The 23,226-nt window shown below is 35.2% G+C and overlaps 2 protein-coding genes across 4 annotated transcripts in view; one reads left to right on the top strand and one right to left on the bottom strand.

Annotated features, from left to right (window-relative positions):
- Window positions 1–9,111, top strand: part of Folh1b (folate hydrolase 1B) — a 40,570-nt gene extending 31,459 nt beyond the window's left edge. For 2 of the 3 annotated variants that reach the window (XM_038313680.1, XM_038313682.2), the window contains 5 exons: window positions 375–465; window positions 2,851–3,115; window positions 3,489–3,570; window positions 5,180–5,272; window positions 8,110–8,552. In XM_038313680.1, the coding sequence (XP_038169608.1) occupies window positions 375–465; window positions 2,851–3,115; window positions 3,489–3,570; window positions 5,180–5,272; window positions 8,110–8,299 (721 nt within the window). In that variant the 3' untranslated portion in view covers window positions 8,300–8,552. Of the gene's footprint in view, window positions 1–374; window positions 466–2,850; window positions 3,116–3,488; window positions 3,571–5,179; window positions 5,273–8,109; window positions 8,553–9,004 lie in introns of those variants that run through there. The other variant, XM_038313681.1, reaches the window with a different exon arrangement.
- LOC119802513 (olfactory receptor 14C36-like) lies at window positions 8,645–13,271 on the bottom strand. The gene is made up of 2 exons (XM_038313443.1): window positions 12,346–13,271; window positions 8,645–8,741 (listed from the first exon to the last, which is right to left on the bottom strand). The coding sequence occupies exons 1-2, from the start codon at window positions 13,269–13,271 to the stop codon at window positions 8,645–8,647; spliced, it is 1,023 nt and encodes a 340-aa protein (XP_038169371.1).
- Between the last annotated feature and the right edge of the window lie 9,955 nt (window positions 13,272–23,226).

Raw genomic sequence — 23,226 nt, 5'->3', positions numbered from 1 at the left:
CTCAATAGTTTGTAAATGAAGACCTCTACAATATGAATAAATTAAAAATTTCAGGCAGAATTTATATTCTAATTATCTGAATATGTCTGATTCTTTTCATTAGCACATATGACAGACACAGTCTGTCATAGTTTGAAGGAAAGTATTCTCCAACCTTCAGAATACTTAAATAAAACAGTGACTTATAAAAGTACCACTCCATAGAGTTGTATTACAAAGGAAGCATATTTTCAGAACCAGAATAAATATCTTACTTTAACTGTCTAAGGCTATCACATTTATAGTAGTATAACTATAATTTAGCAATTGACCTTTGATCTTTATAGAATGAACATAGTACTTTGAACTAATTGTACTAATTTTAAATCTGAAAGGATCAGCAAGCTGGGGTCTGGCAATGATTTTGAAGTGTTTTTCCAAAGACTTGGAATTGCTTCAGGCAGAGCACGGTACACTAAAAATTGGGTAAGTCTAAATTAGTGAGTTATTAAGTATTAAGTATGGGTATATTTAAGTAAATTTTTAAGTTTTACTTCAATAAATACCTCTGGCACTAAAGGGAGAGTTGGAAAGCCAAACAGCGATGTTGTATTGGTTGTCACTGTTTTTCATGGGCGTGTATTCACATTCCAGTTGGCGCTCATATAGCTTTCTGCAGTCGAGAACTTCCATGATTACCATCAAATGTAGTCTGTTTTATTGATTTGGTGACTTAATATTCACTTCATCATTAAAGTTAGTTGATGTGGGAGGGTCTTCTGTTTGAGTTGATTTCATTGGTTAATAAAGAAACTGCCTGGCTCATTTGATAGGCCGGCCCTTGGGTGGGTGGAGTAGACAGAACAGAATGCTGGGAAGTTAGTCAGACCTTCGTGCCTCTCCTGAGGGAGCCAGTCGCCATGAAGCCAGCCACCAGGTCAGACATGCTGAATCTTTCCTGGTAAGACACCACTTCGTGGTGCTACAGATTATTAGATATGGATTAAAGCAAGAGATGTGAGAGTTTGCTAGTAAGAGGCTAGAACTAACGGGCCAGGCAGTGTTTAAATGAATACAGTTGTGTGTTGTTATTTCAGGGCATAAGCTAGCCAGGCAGCTGAGAGCCGGGAGGCGGGAAGTGGCCCGCAGCTCTTACTACAGTTAGTGAGAATTATCTTGGACTCATCTTTCTCTAGTTTCTCTCAAAATTGATCCAAATCAGCAATATTTGGATTTTTGCCTGTTATATTGTAGTTCAGATCATTAAATAAACATCATATCACTGAAAAATTGTCATAATATAACAAAATCATAAATAATTTTCCATACCCTTCCTTGTTGTGAAAGATAAATTTTCAGTTTTAAGTTTTAAATGTGTTTTTTTTATAAAATTTCAAATAGTTTTATGAATGCTTATAGCTAGAGATTTTTGATTCTTATGTTCAAACTACCATTAAATTCTATTTTACAGTGAAGTCTTTTGTACATTCGTTTTCTAATTCTTACTTTCTTCAATATTTGTAAGGAATAACTTACATTTCTAATATTTTGTTTTTCAGATTTATACTAGTAAGAGAAAATGTCATAGTTACTTTCTTATTTAGGTTTGATAGCTGAGATGAAACACCATGACCAAATCAACTTGGGCAGGACTGTACAATATTGAAGGAAGCCAGGGCAGGGACCTATAGGCAGGAGCTGATTTAGAGGCCTTTGAACAATGCTGCTTTCTGACTTGCTCGTTCTAACTTGCTCAGTCAGTCCAGAGATGGCACCACCCACAATGGTTTGGACCCTTACCCACTAATCACTAATTAATAAGATGCCTTACAGATTTGTTTACAGCGTGACCTTATGGATGCATTTTTTCAACTCAAGTTCCCTTCTCTTAGATGGCTCTAACTTGTGTCAAGTTGACATTATACAATTATTAAAATATAAGAGAGACTATATTTAAGTTGATTTCAAACAGGGATATAGTTAGAGGGGAAATCTATTAGACCTGACTCTGACTTCCTATTGTGCACCAATCCCAAAGCCACCGGCCTTGAACTTTTGTAATTTTTTACTCTTTCGTATGTTATTTGTCCCCAGCCAGGGATCTTTCGGGGTTAAGAAATTATATGGGTTCATGCTGGAATTTTGATGAGAATAGATACATTTGACATATAAGAAACTAAAACAACCAAAGTTCAGATGACTACCAAACATTCTTGGTAATGAATTTTAGACTAAGAATGAAACTCTTCTCTCATTAATAATGCCCGAGTCTCCGTCTCTTCAGCATGATAATAAATAGCATGTTCTTTATATCAGTAACAAAGGAGCATATTGAGAAAAGATCAGAAGACATTAGTCAGCAGTTCACTATGTGAAAAGTCCTTGATTTTCACATATGTAGCTTTCTTGTACCTCAGTGAGCATTACGTCACCCTCATTTACAAGTTTCCCAGTTCACCACTGTGGTCCTTACTGCTTGGTCCCATCACTCTGCAGCATGCTGCTTCTCAGATGTTTTTCCATGGAATTTTCAGTGGTAAATTTGACATAGTCACCTATATGCTAGTCTGTACTATTGCTTCAATTGTCTAATGATTCCCCATCTCTCTTCTTGAATCATTTCTCTTCTAACTCTCAACACATCTGACAACTCTCTTTAGTGCCTCCCAAAGAATATTTTCAGTTCTTTTTTTTGTAGCATGTCTACACGTGTTTTCATTTGCCCATAGCTAAAGTAGCAGAATTCTAAGTTCCCAAGTTTACATGGTTCCTGTTCATCAGTGATCAACCTTAATAATATGCACAGTAAATACCATGTTGTGGGTCTTATGAACTATCTTACAAGAGATGTATTTTGTTTCTTCCTCCTAGAAAACAAACAAAGTCAGAAGCTATCCACTCTACCACAGTGTCTATGAAACATATGAGTTAGTGGAAAAATTTTATGATCCAACCTTTAAATATCACCTCGCTGTGGCCCAGGTTCGAGGAGGGATGGTGTTTGAACTGGCCAATTCTCTAGTGCTTCCCTTTGACTGTCGAGATTATGCAGTAGCTCTGAAAAAGTATACTGAAAATATCTACAACATTTCAATGAAACATCCACAAGAGATGAAGGAATACTCGGTATCATTTGGTAGGTTGCAATTTATCTTTCATATTCAATCTTGTGTTTTTAATGACTTCCCAACCTTGTTTCTATTACATTTGATAAGTCTTTTTTCTTAAAATACCTTTTAAAGGCATAGATATGTTAAAATATAAAAAGACCTCATAAAATACAAAATGGCTTCCTATGTTATTTGCACATTTTGAACTGTACAGAAACCATGCATTTTTCTTTTATTGAAATGAGATTTGCATATCTTGAACTGGCTGATATTAGACTCTCGAATTGAGGTGATGCATCTGTTTTAGCTTTCTGAGTGCTGAAACTGTAGGCATTGCCAACTTACTTGCTTTAGAAATCATGTTCTTAAAGCTTTTGCTAATTTGAATTTCCATTTCAGATTCACTGTTTTCTGCAGTAAATAATTTTACAGAGATTGCATCTGAGTTCAACAAAAAACTTCAAGGCTTGGATAAAAGCAAGTATGTCATATATTAAATTATATCCATATGAGATAATTATGTCTAATATATGTACATATGTATACAATGAAAATAACACTACTTTACATTTTTGTTGCAGAATAGCTTTGGAAATTCTTTCCTGTTTTCTGTCTTCACTCTGATGCATCTTGTTGAGGGTTCTGTAGCATTCAGAGATTTTAGTTCTTACATGAGTTGGAACTGGACTGCAGTGCCTCCTTTCTGCCAGCCAAATTACATACCACTTTCCTACTTTAGTATTGACTCCAACATGTTTTGGTTTCTCTTGTTCTTTATTTCATCCCCTGTGCATCATAATCCAACAAGATTCTTTTGTTCTTGGAGCAATCTTCTCTCAACTTATGCTCAAAGTCATTATATGCATACTCATATGATCCTTTCCAACTCCAGTAAAAAAAATAGTTTCAGGAATAATAAATACTGATAAATCATTGTTTTCAGAAGTGCTGAACAAATAGAGATAATTCTGTGTAAAGCCAATACCATAAGCCGAATTTGATAAATGCTGCAATGTTTACTGTTTAAATGTAAAATTATAAACTTTGCCAAACAAATCCTTAGTTTATGAAATGGAGTTATAACCCTGTATAATGTTCAGGATTTCTCTGAAGTTAAATGTACTATAAAAGCATTTACAAAAGTGAGGAACTATAATTATTATTAAAACTAATATAAAATGAAAATCTCGATAGATTAATAGATAAAAACTATTTATTAAAGCTATAACATTTGTTAATTATATCATAACATAGTTAGAATACTGTATTCCATAATTAATAATTGAGCTATTTGGGGGTTGATGATAGATTTTTAATTTCATTAATTCACTTTTATTAACAATGATAACTTTCTAATTCAACCCTATAATCTCCCTTGAGAATATGAACTCCGGAATAGTGTGTTTGCTACATGATGTTTGAATACTGAAAAAAATACAAATTAAGGATTATATATTTGACAAATGTATTTTTAACAATAAGGATATTATATATTGTCACTTATTTAATATTTTTAATTTTCATAAAGTTAATTATATTAGTAGATTTTCACATTTCAATGTTTTTGTTAATTCCTTGAGTATACCGTTAGGTTCTCTAAGGTGAAAAAGAACTTGACAATAATTATAAACACAGGGTTATTGATTCTCATCTTCCTGTACATCAAAGTTATTGTCATGTGTTGCCACCCGCGTGCTACTGTTTCATAACTCATGTTTTACTTGGGTAGTATTTTATGGGATTTCTGAAATATGAGGACGATGCATGCTAATATCTTTTTTATTACTTTTATTTTTTATTTTATAATGTAAGTAAATCATTCCTACCCTCCCATTCCTCTCTCCAATCCCTTTACACCCTCTTTTTCTCTTTCAGAATTCATATTTTCATTTTTCACTAATTGTTGTTTACAATAGTTCTAAACAAATAAGCACAGCCTGCTCAGTCTGCGTAATGTTCCTGGTCATCTTAATTTGCATATTACAATGATTTAAAATGCATTAATGACTTTGATTTTATTACAGACTTATAGTTTGCCAGGTAGTGTTCATAGCTTCAGGAAGGTTTAACTTTATTAATTTCTGTTTTAGCCCCATGTCACTGAGAATTATGAATGACCAGCTGATGTATCTGGAACGTGCATTCATTGATCCTTTAGGGTTACCAGGCAGGCCTTTCTACAGGTGAGGAAAAAATACTTTATAGTATAGTATCACTTTGTGTCAAAAAAAATCATAGCTAATTTATTTTTAATGTTCAAAATATTTTTAGTGAGTTAATTTCACTCTACACAGATTTAGGTTCTGTAAAATATGTTTGTTTCGAGAATGAAGACTTTGTTACAATGAGCACTGGAATGCACTTATCTCAGCCATAGCTAGAGAGTCCTTCAGGCTACACCCAGAAGTGGAATAGATGAGTCATATGGTAACTCTATTTGCAGTTTTATTGAGGCACGTTCGTATTTATCCCTATAGTAATTGTTCTAAGTACACCGCAACCGTTACTGTATAAATGTTCCCTTCCCCTACTTTCTCATCAGCATTTGTTTGTGTTTGTTGGTTACTGGAGCGATATGGAATACCAAGGTGAGTTAATTGAAATTTCCCTGATAAATATCCAATAAACATATAAAAAGTCCTGTTTTATATGTTTAAATATCCAATAAACATATAAAATTTCCATATGTTTATTGGATACTTATGTTTTGTCTTGTGAGAACAGTGTGTTTATTTCATTTGTTCATTTATTGACTGTGTTGTTTAGGGTTTGGATGTTAAATGGGTGTATTCTCTATATATTCTAGATAAAAATCCTCTGCCAGATGTTTAACTAATAAAGATATTCTCCAATTTCATTGATATTTCCTTCATTTCATTTTTCTCTATTGCAAAGAACCTTTACATTTTTCTTAAGTCATATTTGGCATTTCTTGGCATTATTTATTAGCAATTGGAGTCCTTTTCAAATATCCTTGTCTATACCTACACCTTGAAATGTTTTCCCTATATTTATCGTTATCAAGTTTCAAGTCTTGCAATATGGTTGTTGACTCATTATAAAATGCTTGTTGTGTAGGGTGAGAGAGACAGGCATATAGTTTTATTCTTTTTATCTAGTATACTTAACCATTTGCTTTTTCTCAATGAATATTTTTGACATATTTTTAAATGTGAGGTTTTATTTCTGGTTCATCTCTTATGTTCCATTTATCCATGGATTGTTTTGTGGGCTCTGTAGTGTGACTTGAAAATTAAGTACTATGATACCTCGAAGATTATTCTTTTTACTCAGAATCATTCTGAATTGTTGGAAACTGTGGTAGTTAATCTTGTAGTCAAGTTGATGAGATTTGGAATCACCTGAGAGACCAACCACTGGGTATGAGGTTCAAGAGCACACATACTTAGCCCAGGTGTCATCATGACCCGGGGTCTGGATGGAATGAAGAGAGATTGTAATTGGATCATCGGCGTTCATCTCTCTGTTTCCTGACTGTGAATGCAACATGCTCAGCTGTCCCACACTTCTGTTGTCACGTGTCCTCCACCATAGCAGACTTTGTTAACATTCAGGCATTATGCTGGTCTGCCCCCTGTCACCTGGCTGCATGCACTTGCTAGTACTCAGACGGTACTCTTGACATGCTCAGGGTCCTGACAACATCAGCTACATCACTACAGCTATGTTCACTTTTAAAACGTGGGCCACCTGCCTTCTCTCTCTCTGCGCCTCTCTGTCTCTCTGCCTTGCTGACTCTCTTCGTCTCTCTGTCCCCATCTACTTTGTCACTTGTCAGTCTGTCTCTCTCTCTGCTTCCCTGCCTTTCTTTGTTGCTTTTTCCTCTCTTCTGCTGCCCCTGTCTGCAGAAGTGAGTCTCCCCCTTCCCCTCCCTCCTTTCCCATCCTTTTCCCCTAATAAAAAACTCTCCAAGTGAGCTCTGTTACATGATGACTTCCCTCCCTCTACCTCTTTCTCCTTGTTAATTAAATTGTAACACACTGTAACCTTAAATTGTGAGACAAAATATTCCATTCTTTCCTTACACTTATTTTGGGAGGTATTTTGTCACAGCAAGGAAAATGTGAGTAATACAGGAAACCTGTGGTGAGCCTGGGTTGCTGTTGTGATAAACTCACTGAGGCTCACGGTCCTTTGGAATTAGTTTGAAGGTTGAATGTGGGAGAGTTTGGGCAATCACGCCTTAAAGTAAGCACACTTTATTGAGCCTATCTGATGAGAGTTAGGAATACTAGAATGCTGGGGGGAATATGGAGACTTGCTATTCAGCTCACCAGTTTTAGGGGAGCAAGAAGACTCTACTAGAATCTGGGCCAAGGGTCTTTGTGTTTATTCTAATAAAGAGTGAGAAGAATCTGACATTATTCTGATAGGCCAGTAATTCTCAACCTGTGGATCCTGACCACTTTGGAGTTGGACGGATCCTTTCATTGGTACCAATTATCACATACTCTGCATATGAGATATTTACATTTTGATTCACAACAGAATATTGTGTTAACCCTTATAAAGTATGAATCCATCTTACCAAAACAATACAAAGTTGAACCTAATGCACAGTAGGCTGGTTACCAGCATGATGTCATGGTGTGTCTTAACAAGGAGGATAATGTAAAGATCATCACTTACTGGCAATGTGCTTGGAGACTAATTCATTCATCACTTTTCTTCTCAGATGACTTTCCTCCTCTGAGAACACTGTTATCAACTTTATATAGTTTATTTTCAGTGATTATAAAAGGTGTTTAAGTCACCATTTTAATACCTTAAAACAGTTCACAGTGGCTTTCCTTACTGTTATTTGTTTAGCTCTGAAGCACTTTGAGTTGTCCATTAAAAGTAAAAATTAATGTGCCTGAGGATTTAAGTTTAGGTAACAAGTGAATAATTCAAGTAAGAAAATAAGGAGTATGCAAATATATTATATTTGAATATAATGCCTTCATTCTCTTATATATTGTTTGTGCAACGAATGGACAGAAATCTGTTTTTTCAACAGGCATATCATCTACGCTCCAAGCAGCCACAACAAGTATGCAGGAGAGTCATTCCCAGGCATTTATGATGCTCTTTTTGATATTGAGAGCAAAGTGGACCCTTCTAAGGCCTGGAAAGAAGTGAAGAGACAGATTTCTATTGCAGCCTTCACAGTGCAAGCTGCAGCAGAGACTTTGAGAGAAGTAGCCTAAGGGTACTTCAGAGAATCCATATTTGGTAGGTATGATATTATTGGAAGAACCTATATAGAAAAATAAATATGAGACTTTATGATTATGTGTAATATCTGTATGTGTATATATATATATATATACATATATTTCTTTTATTTTTCCTTATGGATCAAAAAAGAAAAATGGAAAATTTTATTTTATAATTGTAGAATTTATTTATGAAATCTGAAGTTCAGTGGTTAAGTGATTAAAATTAAGGTGAACAATTGAATATAACGACTCATTTATCTGGCATCATCAGATAATTATCAGAAATCTAATACAGCCTCTAGCTCAGTTATTTCAATGTAAACAAGTACCATTTCATGTCACACCTGTGACAGTGTACAAGGGTGCTCTCCCCATGGGCTTAGGTGGTGCCTGGCCACCAAAGCTCAAAGGTTCATTTAAGACACAGTAGCTGAAATCATACCACAAGGACATGTGCTCAACTATGTTCATAGCAGCATTATTTGTCATAACTGGAACCTGGAAACAACCTAAATGCCCCCTACCAAAGAATGGATAAGAAAAATGTGGTACATTTACACAATGGAGTACTACACAGCTGAAAAATAATGACATCTTGAAATTTGCAGGCAAATGGGTGGATCTAGAAAGCATCATATTGAATAAGGTAACCCAGAGCCTGAAAGACAAATATAATATGTACTCACTCATAAGTGTCTTTTAGATATCCTACAATTCATTATCACAGAGAACCTGGACAACAGAGAGGACCCTAAGAGAGACATACATGGATCTAATCTATGTGGGAAATAGAAAAATGCAAGATCTCTTGGGTAAACTGGGGGAATGGGGACCATGGGAGAGGGTTGAAGGATAGGGGAGAGGAAGGGAGGGGAGCAGTGAAAAATATATAGCTCAATACAAGCAATTTTAAAAACGACACAGTAGCTGATGGTTTCTTGTCTGTTCACAGTTCTAGTAAACCTCATTACTCTGTATTATAAAACATAACTATTTAGACTTAATAAATATTTCATTTTTACTAAAACTATGTACAGCATGCATGTGCAATTATTAATCAAACATTTGTATTTTTGCAGTACTCATCTTTCCTATTTGCCTTAAGGCACCACACTATCTTGAGTAATGTCATTTATCAGTAAGGGTTGAACAAAGAAAAAAAATCACATAGTTATCTGAACAAGCAGAGACATCAGAAAGAATCACAAGTTATGTCAGTATTGTTTCTTTGTATCACTGGCACCCGAAAAGTAAAGGGACGTTTAGATATGTATAGAAGCTGTAAGAAACGGTCACTATACTGACTATCTCTATCTTCCCAGATACTCATCACCTTTCTGCCCATCCAACTTCATGCATGCTCTCTCTCTCTCTCTCTCAAAAAAATAGTAATAAATTCCCAAACCAAAATTCACAACAAGCAAACAGCCAAAAATACTAATAAGGCAAAAATGTGGAATTGTGTTAGCATGCAAAAGCCCTGCACATGTTCAAGGCAAACAAATCCCAGAGGGGAACAGGGAATGTGAATACAAAGACCCATCTGTAACCAAAGAGATATTGATTTGCAATTGATACCTGCTAGGAAGGGAAAATCAGTTTGCTCCAATACCATGTCACTGAGTATCTCAATCACACTCCAGGGCAGGCCACAAGTCCAGGAGGAGCTGGCCAAAGCAATCAGAGTCCATGTTTCCCTTTGTCCGTTTTTTGCTTTGATTTTAATTATTTTTCCCATTGAAGGCAATTCTAAGAGACAAGGTACCCATATGAGAGAGAGAGAGAGAGAGAGAGAGAGAGAGAGAGAGAGAGAGAGAGAGAGAGGGAGGGAGGGAGGTAGGGAGGGAGGGAGGGAGAGAGAGAGAGAGAGAGAGAGAGAGAGAGAGAGAGAGAGAGAGAGAGAGAGATCATACTAGTAACTTAACAGCACACTTGAAAAGTTCTAGGACAAAAGGGAGTCACACACCAAAAGGAGTAGATGGCAAGAAATAATCAAAATTGGGGTTTAGATCAACAAAATAAAGCAATACAAAGAATCAATGAAACAAACAAATTTTTGAGAAAATCAATAGGATTGACAAACCCTCACTCAAATTACCTAAAGTCCAGAATACAAATTAGCAAATCAGAAATGAAAATAAGAAAAGACACTGAGAGAATCATAGGACATCCTTTAAAAACCTGTATTCCACCAAACCGGAAAAAAATCTAAAAGAAATGGATAATATTCTTTATAGGTAGCACTTACCATAGATAAATCAGGATCAGATAAGCAACTTAAACATACCCATAATCCCTAGTGAATAAGAAGTGGACATTAAAATAATAAAAAGTCAACTAAGTCCGGGACCAGGTGACTTTATTGCCTTACTCTACCATACTTTCAAAGAAGATATTTGCCAAGCTGGTCACAAAATAGAAAAAGAAGGAATGCTGTTCAATTTGTTTTACAAAGACTACAGCTTCCCAGATATGGGAACCAAATAAAGAACAAATAAAGAAAGAGGATAACAGACCAATTTCCCTTATCAACATTGATTCAAATATTCTCAATAAAATACTCACAAACTAAATCTAAGAACACATCTAAAAGATAATCTACCATAATTAAATAGGCTTTATTCAAGAGATGCAGGGATGGTTCAACATATGTACATTAATAATTGCAATATATCATATAAACAGGCTGAAAGACGAAACATACATGATCATCTCATTAAGTACAGAAAAGGACTTTGAAAAAAATGACTTTTAAATGATAAAAGTTCTGGAGAGATTAGGAATACAAAGAACATACCTCAATACACTAAAGATTGTTTCCAAGTAGTCTAAAGCCAACATCAGATTACATGAAGAGAAATTCAAAGCAATTCCACTTAAGCAAGGAACAAGACAAGGTTGTCCATACTCTCCTTATCTATTTAATGCATTACTTGAAGTCTGCACTAGATCAATAACACAGCTAAAGTTGAACAAATGTATACAAATTGAAAGAAAAAAATCAAAGTATAATCATTTATAGATGATAAGATAATGTTTGTAAATGACTCTAAGGATTATGTTTGGAAACCCCTATTGCTGGTACGCACTTCACCAATGTAGCTGAACACAAAATTAACTCACAAAAATCAATAATATTCCTCTATTAAGAAAGAAAGAAAACAGTGAAACAATTTCACCATAGCCTTAAATAATACCAAATATCCTGGGGTAGCTCTAATCACCCAAGTGAAAATTGCATGTGGTGGTTTGAATAAGAATTGCTCCCATAACCTAATATAGTTGAATGCTTAGTCATGAAGGAGAGATACTACTTGATAAGGATTAGGAAGTTTGGACTTGTTTGAGTAGGTGTGGACTTGTTGGAGGAAGAATTTCACTGGAAAAGGCAATGAAGTTTCAAAAGCCCAAACCAAGCCCAACATCTCTCTCTTCTGCATACATATCACTGCTTTCAATTTGGTGTTTTTATGGGCTTCTTCAGTGTTTGAATGAGTGGGACTCTGCATCTATTTTTTGGGCCTTTTCTTCATCCCTTTTCCATTTGTTTCTTCATTATGGGTTGTTCTGATGTACTAGCTTTGTTTTATCTCATAATACTTTATTTCATTTTATTTTATTATTAACTTTTAGAAGCCTATTTATTTTCTAATGTGCAATAGAAAGGGGGTGAATTCAGATGGTAGGATAGGTGAGGAGGAACTAGGAGGAGTAGAGGAAGGGATAACTATAATCAGAATATATTATGTAAAAACAATTTCTTCATTAAAATGGCAAAAAAACTTCCTTTTAGTATGTGTGTGTTTATTTTTCTCTAGAAAACCCTGACCTATATAATTTCTTTTTATGTTCAACTCTGATAAAATATTCTTCCTTTTTTTTTTCCTTTTTTTTCCGAGACAGGGTTTCCCTGTAGTTTCTAGAGCCTGTCCTGGAACTAGCTCTCGTAGACCAGGCTGGCCTCGAACTCAGAGATACGCCTGCCTCTGCCTCCCGAGTGCTGGGATTAAAGGCGTGCGCCACCACCGCCCGGCTGATAAAATATTCTTAATGTTATATTCCTCACAGCCTCCTTTATCTGTTTGTTTCTAAGACTATAGATGATAGGGTTTAAGAAGGGTGGAACAGTGGAATATATTACAGAAAGGGTCATCTCCTGAACTACTTCTGAGGTTACTGGAGTTCTTAGATACACATAGGCACCAGAAGTAAGGAACAAAGACACTACAACAATGTGAGGGACACACGTGGAAAAGGCCTTACCTCGCTCTCCTTTAACAGGAACCCTCAACACGGTTGATAATATGTGAATGTATGATACAGCAATTAAGACAAAGCAGCTGCCACTGACCCCAATGGCAGACAGAAGAATTAAGAGTTTGTTATTAAAGGTGTCTGAACAAGAAAGTCTCAGTAAAGAAGGGACATCACAGAAGAACTGCGGGATCAAATTAGACTGACAGAAAGACAACTGGACGGTCTTGATAGTGTGTACACCTGCAATGACAAGAGAACTAAGTAGGGAAGCCAGTGTCATCTGAACACAGACTTGGTGGTTCATGATCACAGGATAGAGGAGAGGCTTACAGATGGCCACATAGCGGTCCTGAGCCATGACAGCAAGAAAGAGAATCTCTACACACGCACAAAAGAAGACCAAAAAGACCTGTACTGCACAGCCAGCCATGGAAATATTTCTGTGATCAGTAATAGAGTTGACACAGGCATTGGGGACAGTGACTGAAACGTAGCATATGTCTAAGATGGATAGGTTCCTGAGGAAAAAGTACATGGGGGTGTTCAGGGTCTGGTCGACTGTGGTGACAATGACAATGGTAAGGTTTCCTAACAGGCTGCCCAGGTACACCAGCAGGAACAGCACACTGAGTAGGAGCCTGAGTTCATAAGTTTCAGCAAAAACCTCCAGGAGAAACTCAGTCACCAGAGTGGAATTGGTCATGGTCTCAAAGTACAAGTCTACCTGTAAAAAAAAAAAAGCAATGACAGAGGATAACCTAAAGTAATTGGTAGATCACTACCATTTCTCATAATGCCGTTTACTTCCATTTTCTAAAACTGACTTTATGTGTGAAAAGTCAAGTATTTGTTTCTTTGGCTTACATATGCTTCTATCCTGCATATTTGTTATTATTCTTTGAATAGTGTATAATATGAAAATTTAAGTTCTAAATTTTATACTTGAGTATAGGGGTGTTAAAATGCAGATTTTTTTGCATACATAATTAAAGGTAAGCTTCTCTCAGCTTGATAAAATAACGTAACAATTTTAAAAAATGTCTTGGTAACCACCAAAGATACTACTTAGATGTGAAACATTAATTATTTAAAAACAAAACAGCTTGAAAACAGACATTAAAAAGGTAACAAAGGAATAGCAAGTGGTGAAAGAGCTGTAGCTAACTTTTTTGTTAAAGTGTATGATGCATTAGAAATGTCAAAATACTATAAGCATGAAATGAACAAAAGTTAAAGGAAACATTTACTTAGTGATACTCAGTAGTGAACATTAACTATTTTTAATCCTTATTTGCATAATTCATTTCATTTCCAAAAATGGTAGTAAATCATTTTGCCAAGATGCAAAGAGAGAAAAAATATTCTTCCAAAAGATATATTATTATGACATCCATTGAATATATCAGCATATCTCTATTATATTTAACAGGTATCTGTCAAGATCATAGTCTAATATCCCCACAAATTAGTTGAGAACAATAGTAAAGCAAGCATTGAAATTAAAACCTAAAACTCAGTTAAAGAATACAACACTTAACAATATCTGACTGAAATGCCAAAGATACCGAATGTAGGTTTAATCAGAAGATGACCCACCTTGCAATGGATGAGCAAAACTGATGTCTATGGTGTGTTCAGTGTCACCTTTAGCGGCAGTGTAAGATGGCAATTTGGAAGGAGTAACTGAGCATCATATCAGGCAGGAACATCCATAACTTTTTTTTTATTATGGCTGCAGTATGCTACAGAAAAGGAAGACTGGTCACCTCCAAAGTGCATTCTTTCACAAAGGTCCATAACGACCACTCAGGATTATTATACAGCATTATATTTTGACAAAGTACAGGGTGTCATTATGTTGAAACTCCACAAGTTATTGAGAAGCTGGACCTAGCTGTTTTTACCAGGTGTAACCTACAAGTATAGTGTAATTTCTGGGAAATCCCTTATATGGAAGTAAGAGGGAACATGCAGGACACTCCCCAGCCATTGCTCACCATTCAAAATTGAGACTGAAACTCTCCATTGTTAATTTTTTCAAATAAAAGTCTTAAAGATAGTTTCATGCTGTCTATAACAGGATACAACGAATCTCCAAATGAGTAAAAGACCACTTTTGCCTTTTAAAATTGGCTATTTTTGTCCTCTTTTTTATCTCAAATGTAGGCATCCTCCTGAGTGCAAAGGCTCTAAGAATACAGGCTTTAATTGGGACAAAATGCCTAGAGGATTTAGGTAGGTGATTATTTATAGAAAACTGATAAAACTGGACCCAATTAAAATACAGGACTGGACACCAGCAGAAGAACGGGATCCAATGTCTCCTGAGTCACTCGAAAAGTGTAGCTAATATAACAGAGCAGAGTGGATGGCACATGTGTAGTCTCCATCACCTGATGGCACATGGGTAGTCTCCATCACCCGAAATATGTGCCAGGTGCCTGCATGGACCTCAGGACAATATTCTCTGTGGATTAACATCTCAAACCAATCATATATTCCCTCTCTCTCTCTCTCTCTCTCTCTCTCTCTCTCTCTCTCTCTCTCTCTCTCTCTCTTCCTCTTCTTTTCTTTTCTCTCTCCCTTTTTCTCCCCTCATCCCCTTCGCTTTTTCTTTCTCTCTCCATCTCTTTCCTCTTCATTTTGATATGCTCTATGAGAGATACTGAAAGAACAGAATGAAATCATCACTTTTAAAACCAAAACCATAAATGTAAATTTTGATTGCTAAGGACTGAAACAAGGAATTAGGTCTTTGAACATCCATTAACCATAACATTGAGACCAATAGCAATGTGCTCCATGCTCAAGAACTGCATTAAAAACCAAATGGCACTTCTCAGTTTCATGGGTTTCCAAAAAAAATTTTAAGACTTTCAACTCCGTTTTTTTAGTTTTTTTTTGCAGATTTAAAAAGAATCATGTAAAAATGTATATTATGAATTACACTAAAATATTTTAAATTACATAATATATCACAACACCAGCTAACTGCCCATAACATTATAATAGGTAAGAATATTAGAATTTCCCAGTTGGTTCTTAATAGTATTGGTTGCTGGAAAGTAAAATACTTTAGATCTGACACCTCAAATGGTATGAAGATTGGAAGATAGTAGATCTATAGTACCACAGTTTCTATCTGAAAGGTAGAGGCTACTTACAGCCAGAAACTGTGAATACGTGATATATTTCCAGTTCTGTCGTTCACAAAGGAAGGTTGGACTTTGCTTAGTTTTTAATATTTTAAAAAATTCTTTAATTTTAGTATTTAATTAATTAAATTATATATTTAATTAATATAGTCACATTTTAGGCAGACTTTTCTTTTTGACTTGCCAGCTCATAAGTAACTACATAGAGTTATTAATGCTTACAAAAGCTCATTCTTATCTTAGACTTGCTTCTAACTAGTTCTTAATAACTTAAATTAACCCATTTAAAATCAACATTCTTCCCCATGTCCATCTCCATTATGCCCATCCTGGTTATGCCATGCCTGACTGGAGACTTTCCTTTCTTCTTCTCTGAGCTCCCTCTTTCCAAAAGTCCCACCTATAACTCATGACTAGCTATTGGCCATTTAGCTTTTTATTAAACCAATCACAGTGACACATCTTTGCACGGTACAAAGGAACATTCCAGAACATTTCTGCCTTTTTTTTGTCTACATAAAAAAGAAAGGTTTTAGCTGTAACACAGTAAAATTATATAAAATAAGAACAATTATCAGGTAAGAATTACATTTAAAATATCCAGTCCATTTAAATTTGTCAAATTTAAAAAAATTAGTCTATTATCTATCCTGTTTTAGTCCAAAATTGTATACCTAACCCACATTTTGGTATAATTACTATGATCATCTTAAAAACATCTTTTAGACATCAAAACATATTTTAGATATACAATTTGAGTATATCTAAAATACTCTTATAAAAGCTATTTTTAAAATAACAACTCTGAGGTTCCATCTCACACCTGTAAGAATGGCCAAGATCAAAAACACTGATGACAACTTATGCTGGAGAGGTTGTGGGGTAAAGGGAAGACTCCTGCATTGCTGGTGGGAATGCAAGCTGGTACAGCCCCTTTGGATGTCAGTGTGGCAATTTCTCAGAAAATTAGGGAACAACCTTCCTCAAGACCCCATATTACCACTTTTGGGTATATACCCAAAGGATGCTCAACCATGCCACCAGGACATGTGCTCAATTATGTTCATAGCAGCATTGTTTGTCATAGCCAGAACCTGGAAACAACCTATATGCTCCTCAACTGAAGAATGGTTAAGGAAAATGTGGTGCATTTACACAATGGAGTACTACACAGAAAAAAAAATGACATCTTGAATTTTGCAGGAAAATGGAGCTATAAATCATCATTTTGAGTGAGGTAACACAGACACAGAAAGAAAATTATCACATATACTCACTCATAAGTGGTTTTTAAAGATAAAGCAAAAAAATAACATCCCACAAATCATAATCCCAGAGAACCTAGACAACCATGAGGACCCTAAGAGAGACATACATAGATCTAATCTACATGGGAAGTAGAAAAAGACAAGATATCCTGAGTATATTGGGAGCATGGGGACCTTGTGGGAGGGTTTAAGGGGCGGGAAGGGGAACAGAAAAAAATGTAGATCTCAATAAAAATCAATAAAAAATTGGTAACAGGAAAAACTGTAAAAACTATAACAAATTATCCTCAACCCCCATCAGAGACCCAAGAAGGATAAAATATTACTTGAGTAAACAGGAGAATCAGTAAATTAACTTTCAAAATTATAAAATTAACAGAAAAATCTGGCTCCTTAGATAGTTACATATAGTTCCACTATAACATTAGGGAATTCATCTTTGACCTGCAGGCCTTCTTTGTGAAACTTAAATTTTAAATGACCACCCTACTTGTCTTGACAAAGTTTACCCTCTCACAAGGTCCCCATGCTCCCAATATACTCAGGATATCTTGTCTTTTTGTACTACCCATGTAGATTAGATCTATGTATGTCTCTCTTAGTGTCCTCATGGTTGTCTAGGTTCTCTGGGATTGTGATTTGTGGGATGGTTTTTTTTTTTTTGCTTTATCTTTAAAAACCACTTATGAGTGAGTATATGTGATAATTTTCTTTCTGTGTCTGTGTTATCTCACTCAAAATGATGATTTATAGCTCCATTTTCCTGCAAAATTCAAAGTTTACAAAGTTTCCAATGTGTCCTCCTTGTCCAATTTGGACAGTATACTGTCAGCAGATGAGCCAGGGGAAGTTTTTTTTTTTTTTTTTTTTTGCACAGCAGGTAGATTTTGCTACAAAGAAAACAAAAACTCTATGGAGGTTTTTTTTGATGCCCGTTATCTTTTTTTGAAGTAAATTGGTGCTGTCAGGAGCAAATGTGTCATACTGTCATGAAAAGGCTTATGTTATTAATAAATATTAAATACCCTGCTCTGTAAGTCTTTGAAATGTTTTAAGATACCCTATCTGTCTAAAATATAATCTTTGTATGCCAACCCTCAAATTGCTCCCTTAATTAAGATATATACTTCCCTGCTCTTATATCCACTCCTCCTCCATCCCATCTGTTCCATTACCCCCACGTTCTCCCCATCCTCCCCTTCTCACTTCTCTCTCCCCTTCTCCCCTTACCCCTATCCCATCCCCCACCCCAAGCTCTCCATTTTTCCTGGAAATCTTGTCTACTTCCAATATCCAGGAGGATAACTACATGTTTTTTTTTCCTTGGGGGGGTGGGTTCACCTTCTTATTTAGCTTCTCTAGGATCATGAATTATAGACTCAATGTCCTTCATTTATGGCTATAATCCACTAATAAGTTAGTACATACCATATTCACCTTTTTGGGTCTGGGTTACCTCACTCAGGATAGTGTTCTCTATTTCCATCCATTTGCATGTAAAATTCAAAATGTCATTGTTTTTTTACCACTGAGTAGTACTCTAATGAATATATATTCCACACTTTCTTTATCCAATCTTCCATTGAGGGGCATCTAGGTTGTTTCCAGGTTCTGGCTATTACAAATAATGCTGCTATGAACATAGTTGAACAAATGCTTTTGTAGTATGATAGGGCATCTCTTGGGTATATTCCCAGGAGTGGTATTGCTGGATCCTGGGGTAGGTTGATCCCGAATTTCCTGAAAACTGCCACACTGATTTCCAAAGTGGTTGCACAAGTTTGTATTTATTAAAATACAATTGACAGGGTACAAACCATTGTCTCACAGCAAAGAGAGACTTCATCCAGTAACTGGTGGAACCAGATGCAAAGAACCACAGCCAAATATCAATCAGAATTCAGAGAATCAAGCTGAAGAAAGCAGAATGTTTTAAGAACCAGAGGGGTCAAGGAATTAAAACAAAAACCCACAGAATCAATTAACTTGGATTCATAGCAACTCATTGGCTGAACTGACAACCAAGAAACCTGCATGGGACTGACCTAGGGACCTAGGCAACAGCTGTGTAGGTTGGTCTATTGTGGAACAACTAAGAGTGGGAAAGGGATTATCCCTAAGGCTTTGACTGGTTTGGGGGAACCTTTTGCTCATAGTGGGTTGTTTTGCCCAGCCTTAATACAAGGGGAAGGACATTGTCTTATAGCAACTAGATATATCAAATTTTGTTGCTATCCATGGTAGGACTGCCATTTTCTGAACAGTAATAGAGAAGGACTGCTAACTAATATCCATGAATATATCTTTGGAGCTTGAATTGTGTACTATACAAATAGATTCTGAACACTCATTTCCAACACCCTTAAGAAAAACAAAACTGAGGGGAGGGAGCGGTAAGAACTGAGAGGATGAGAGAGATGGAAAACATTGGTTGAGATATAACAATAAAAAATGAATAAACAAAAAAATTAAAAGATAAAAACTAAAACTCTCCTACTCTTATTGTTTAAGTAACAAATCCTGAGATCTTGAAATCATCATTGCCATTGTATGACCATTACAGTACCAGAACAACTAATTCTGATTTTCTACTACATCCTCTTCGTCCAATTTGTGCAGGCATGCCTGTGTCTCTAGGAGCTGTTGTTCTTGTCAGGGGAATTTGGTCATGGGAAGGGTTATGGGTTCTCTATTTCTTACTTTTTATCTTGTAAAATACTCTATATTTTACATATTCCTCCAGAAATACTTAATTTTAAATCTATTATTGTAGAAAATACTAAATCTGGATATTATATATAGACATATATATCTGTAATTGTAGACATATACATATACATAGAGAGAGTATGATTTTTAAAAGTACAATTATTTGTCTAAGAGAAAATACATTAGAATTTCAAATAGACTGAGAAGATGAATCAAGTAGTAAGATTATTTCATTACAAATAAACCTTGATTATCTTCAGTTGTGTTTTGTTTTTCAGGTTTTTATTATAGTGATGATAAAATAACTGATAACATGAATAGGTGGCAAGAGTCCTTAGAGAAATTTTCTGCAGATAGTCTAATATTTACTAAAAACTAAAATAACTTGTTTCATTATAATTTAGAGTATATGTGTTTATTTTAATATAATCCTGGGAAAAGTGTGAGCCATGATTTTCATGATCTATTCTAGAGTATTTTCAGGGGACTGATCAGTTCTTCCTATAAAAAGCACCAATTATTATAACTAATTAAGAGAAAAGTAAATAATAAGTAAGGCTATTCATAAAGGTTTTCCCTTGGGTAATCTTACGGTTGTAGCCAAGTGCCTTAAAGATCTATTCGAGACCTTTGGATCACACAGTGCTTCAAAGGAAATCTAAGCAAAATTTATAAGACGGTAAATGATTTTTTTATTCTTATTTGCTTTATTCTGTACTAGGAAATGATTACAACTTTGGATAGACTTTTGAGTTTTTTTCAGAAGCCTAAATCATAACCAAATGTTATGATTACAGAGTTTGCAAAAATTATGATCCATCAATAATCCGAATGCTAATGTCTATAAGAAATTTTGGCTCCTCATTTGGACCTCTTGGAAAATCTTCCTATAAAAGTTGAATGACTAATCCCCTTTCCAGGAACTTGAGGCATCTGAATTGCTTTAAAGTACAGATTTCAAATTTCTGGCGATAAAATATTAAAATACATTGCTCTGAATAAAAGATTATAGATATTATGAGAATTAGAATAGTTATCAAAGGCAATGCAAATTATAGCTGATTTCTTTCACTGTTTTTGTACCTTTTTTCCATGTTTCTTCCTCCTGATGTACAATGAGCTGGCAAATGTTATCACAATTCTTATCTCCCTGCCACACTTCCTTCCTGTTTACCACTGCTTTTTCTGAAACGATCTAAACAAGACTTACCTTTATTATATATTAGAACTATTTTTTCTAAAGTATCTTCTGTGGCAATATATGTCCTGTTCAATTGTCCTCTGCCTTTGGTGTGAATTGAAAGCCTTTTGAAAAAAATGTAGCAGCCACATAGCTAGTCTATAAACCTTGTCATGCCACTGTCATAGGATTTGTTTTTTGTTTTTGTGTATTATTTTAACCTCCTCCTTTGGAAAAATAAGCTTTCCACTGCCCCACAGAATTCTTTATTTTTTGTCACTACCATTTAGTACCATGTCTAATATATGTAACATTGTATCATTTTTTACAATAATACTAGTCTATACCTAAACCTAAGTAACCAGTAATATACCAATATAAATTATATAAAATATCATAGTCTATTGGATCTTACTAAAAACTATTTTCAGAAAACATGATGTGATAAGAGAAATATGAAGGAACTAAAGAAGGAAGTATTTTGATGTATTCGTTTCTCAAGACTCCTTTATAAACAAAACACCATGACATCCTGACACGTCTCTACTACAAATGTGTGTAGCTGAACAACTCAAATTTTTTAAATTATGTCCTTTCTTTAAGACATATCTAATATTTCTATTTCCTGTGAACTTATGGGATTTTTTGCATTTGTGTTTGTGTTCATGTGTTCCTGTCTGGAGCCAACAGACAATTCAATAGGTGTTAGGAACTGGAGTTATAGTCAATTTTGAGCCACCAACTTGGTCTTGGAAACTGAAATAACAGTTCTTAGTGGCTGAACCAAGTTTCCTGCCTCTCACCTTTATCTTTAATTTTCTCTTCTCATTTGTTTTTAATTTTTGAGACTATAATCGGAGTACAATATTTCTCTTTTGTCCTACCTTATTCCAAAGCCACACATATGACCCTACTCTCTCTTTCAAATCCATGGCCTCTTTTTTGTTGTTGTTGCTTTGTTTTACTAAGAGATATTGCAATGTATTTGTGAATAACAGTGAACACACACATCTCACAATGTGTGCTCTACACTAGGAAAAGCCACCTCTCCCTTTTTTCAGGAGGTCCCAACTTTCATCTCTTAACAATGTCAGTGATATGTTCAGTATTTTAGGATTGGATCAGTTTAAGATGGTATAAATATTGAACAAAAACTATGTTCATATGACCTTGTTGACATTCATGAGGACAGGGATATTTATTTGCATATGTTAGACTATTTAATATAACAATAATTGAGAGTTATAACTACAACACTTGGTTACTTTTACACATAAATGTAATGTGATAGATAATATTATTTTCTTAAGCAAGGGCACTTGCTTTGCTTTGTTTTGGAAATCTTATGCCACGCGAAGCCTCACTTGAAAGAGTTTTAGCAAATTAGGTGTGGTTAATCACCACAGGAAAAAAAAGTAAAAATCAAATGTGAAAGTTAAGGAAAGAGTTTGATAATATAAGGTAACCAAGTATTTTAAAATAGTAAGAAGAGCTCAAAGATTACTAGGAATGAGTTATAAGAGCTATAAATTCTCAAGCACTCCTGTTCAAATTGTGGCCTGGTTGTTAGTTATCTCTCTTCTGAATATATAGAATTTTATCCGTAAGCAGAAAATTGATGAGGCAGAATTGAGGATGATCCCGATTTTCTCCAGCTCATTCGCATTACAAGGTGTTTGTGTATTAGACATGTGATCTGGAGACAAATTGTCTCCTGGGAGGTGATTGTTCCTGCTTATGGGCACAGGCTCACCTTTGAGGGATCTGTGAGAAGAAAGCTTCTCTTCAATAAAGATTTAGCCAATGAATGTAAGCATCCATGTGCTATCCAAAGGGTCCAGAACACATTGTCAATGGTGGAATTTGGCAATCTTTTTAAAGTATTACAGGTAGAAGAAAGACACTAACTTTGTTGAACACACTTTGAATGGTAAATGTGGCTATGAAAAGTTGAGCAGAGATCTCACCCAAGATTAAGACGAAGGAAGCGAAATACAGAAGGGAGAGGATCTAAGGTTTTATCTTCTTCCTTCTTGTACACTAGATGGTGGCCGTTTCAGACAAAGAGCCATTTCTATTAGGAAAAGCACCATATATTTCTGTTACGATTTTTCTCAAATTCGTGACAAACCATGGTACAATAAGTTGGTATTAATGATAACTCGGTACAATTTATGTAGTAAGTGAAAGTATCACTTTATGGAAAGATAAGATGTGGACTATAAAAATAGGGAACAACCTATGTAGTGTCCTGGATCCATTTTTTTGTACATCAGTGTAAATATCTGAGACTGTGTCAATTTTTGCTCATTTATCCTACTTGACAGGCCATTTGAAGACTACAGA

This window comes from Arvicola amphibius, chromosome 12 (genome assembly GCF_903992535.2).
Source record: "Arvicola amphibius chromosome 12, mArvAmp1.2, whole genome shotgun sequence".
Lineage (NCBI taxonomy): Eukaryota > Metazoa > Chordata > Mammalia > Rodentia > Cricetidae > Arvicola > Arvicola amphibius.
The sequence above is the reverse complement of the archived record's forward strand: the minus strand, read 5'-3'. Positions and strand labels throughout refer to the sequence as shown.

Coding starts and splice junctions, on each gene's coding strand:
- LOC119802513 (XM_038313443.1), bottom strand. CDS start 13,271: ATGACCAATTCCACTCTGGTGACTGAGTTTCTCCTGGAGGTTTTTGCT. Junction 8,742..12,345: donor ACATTAAGAATATTTTATCA/GCCGGGCGGTGG, acceptor GTATGATTTCAG/CTACTGTGTCTTAAATGAAC.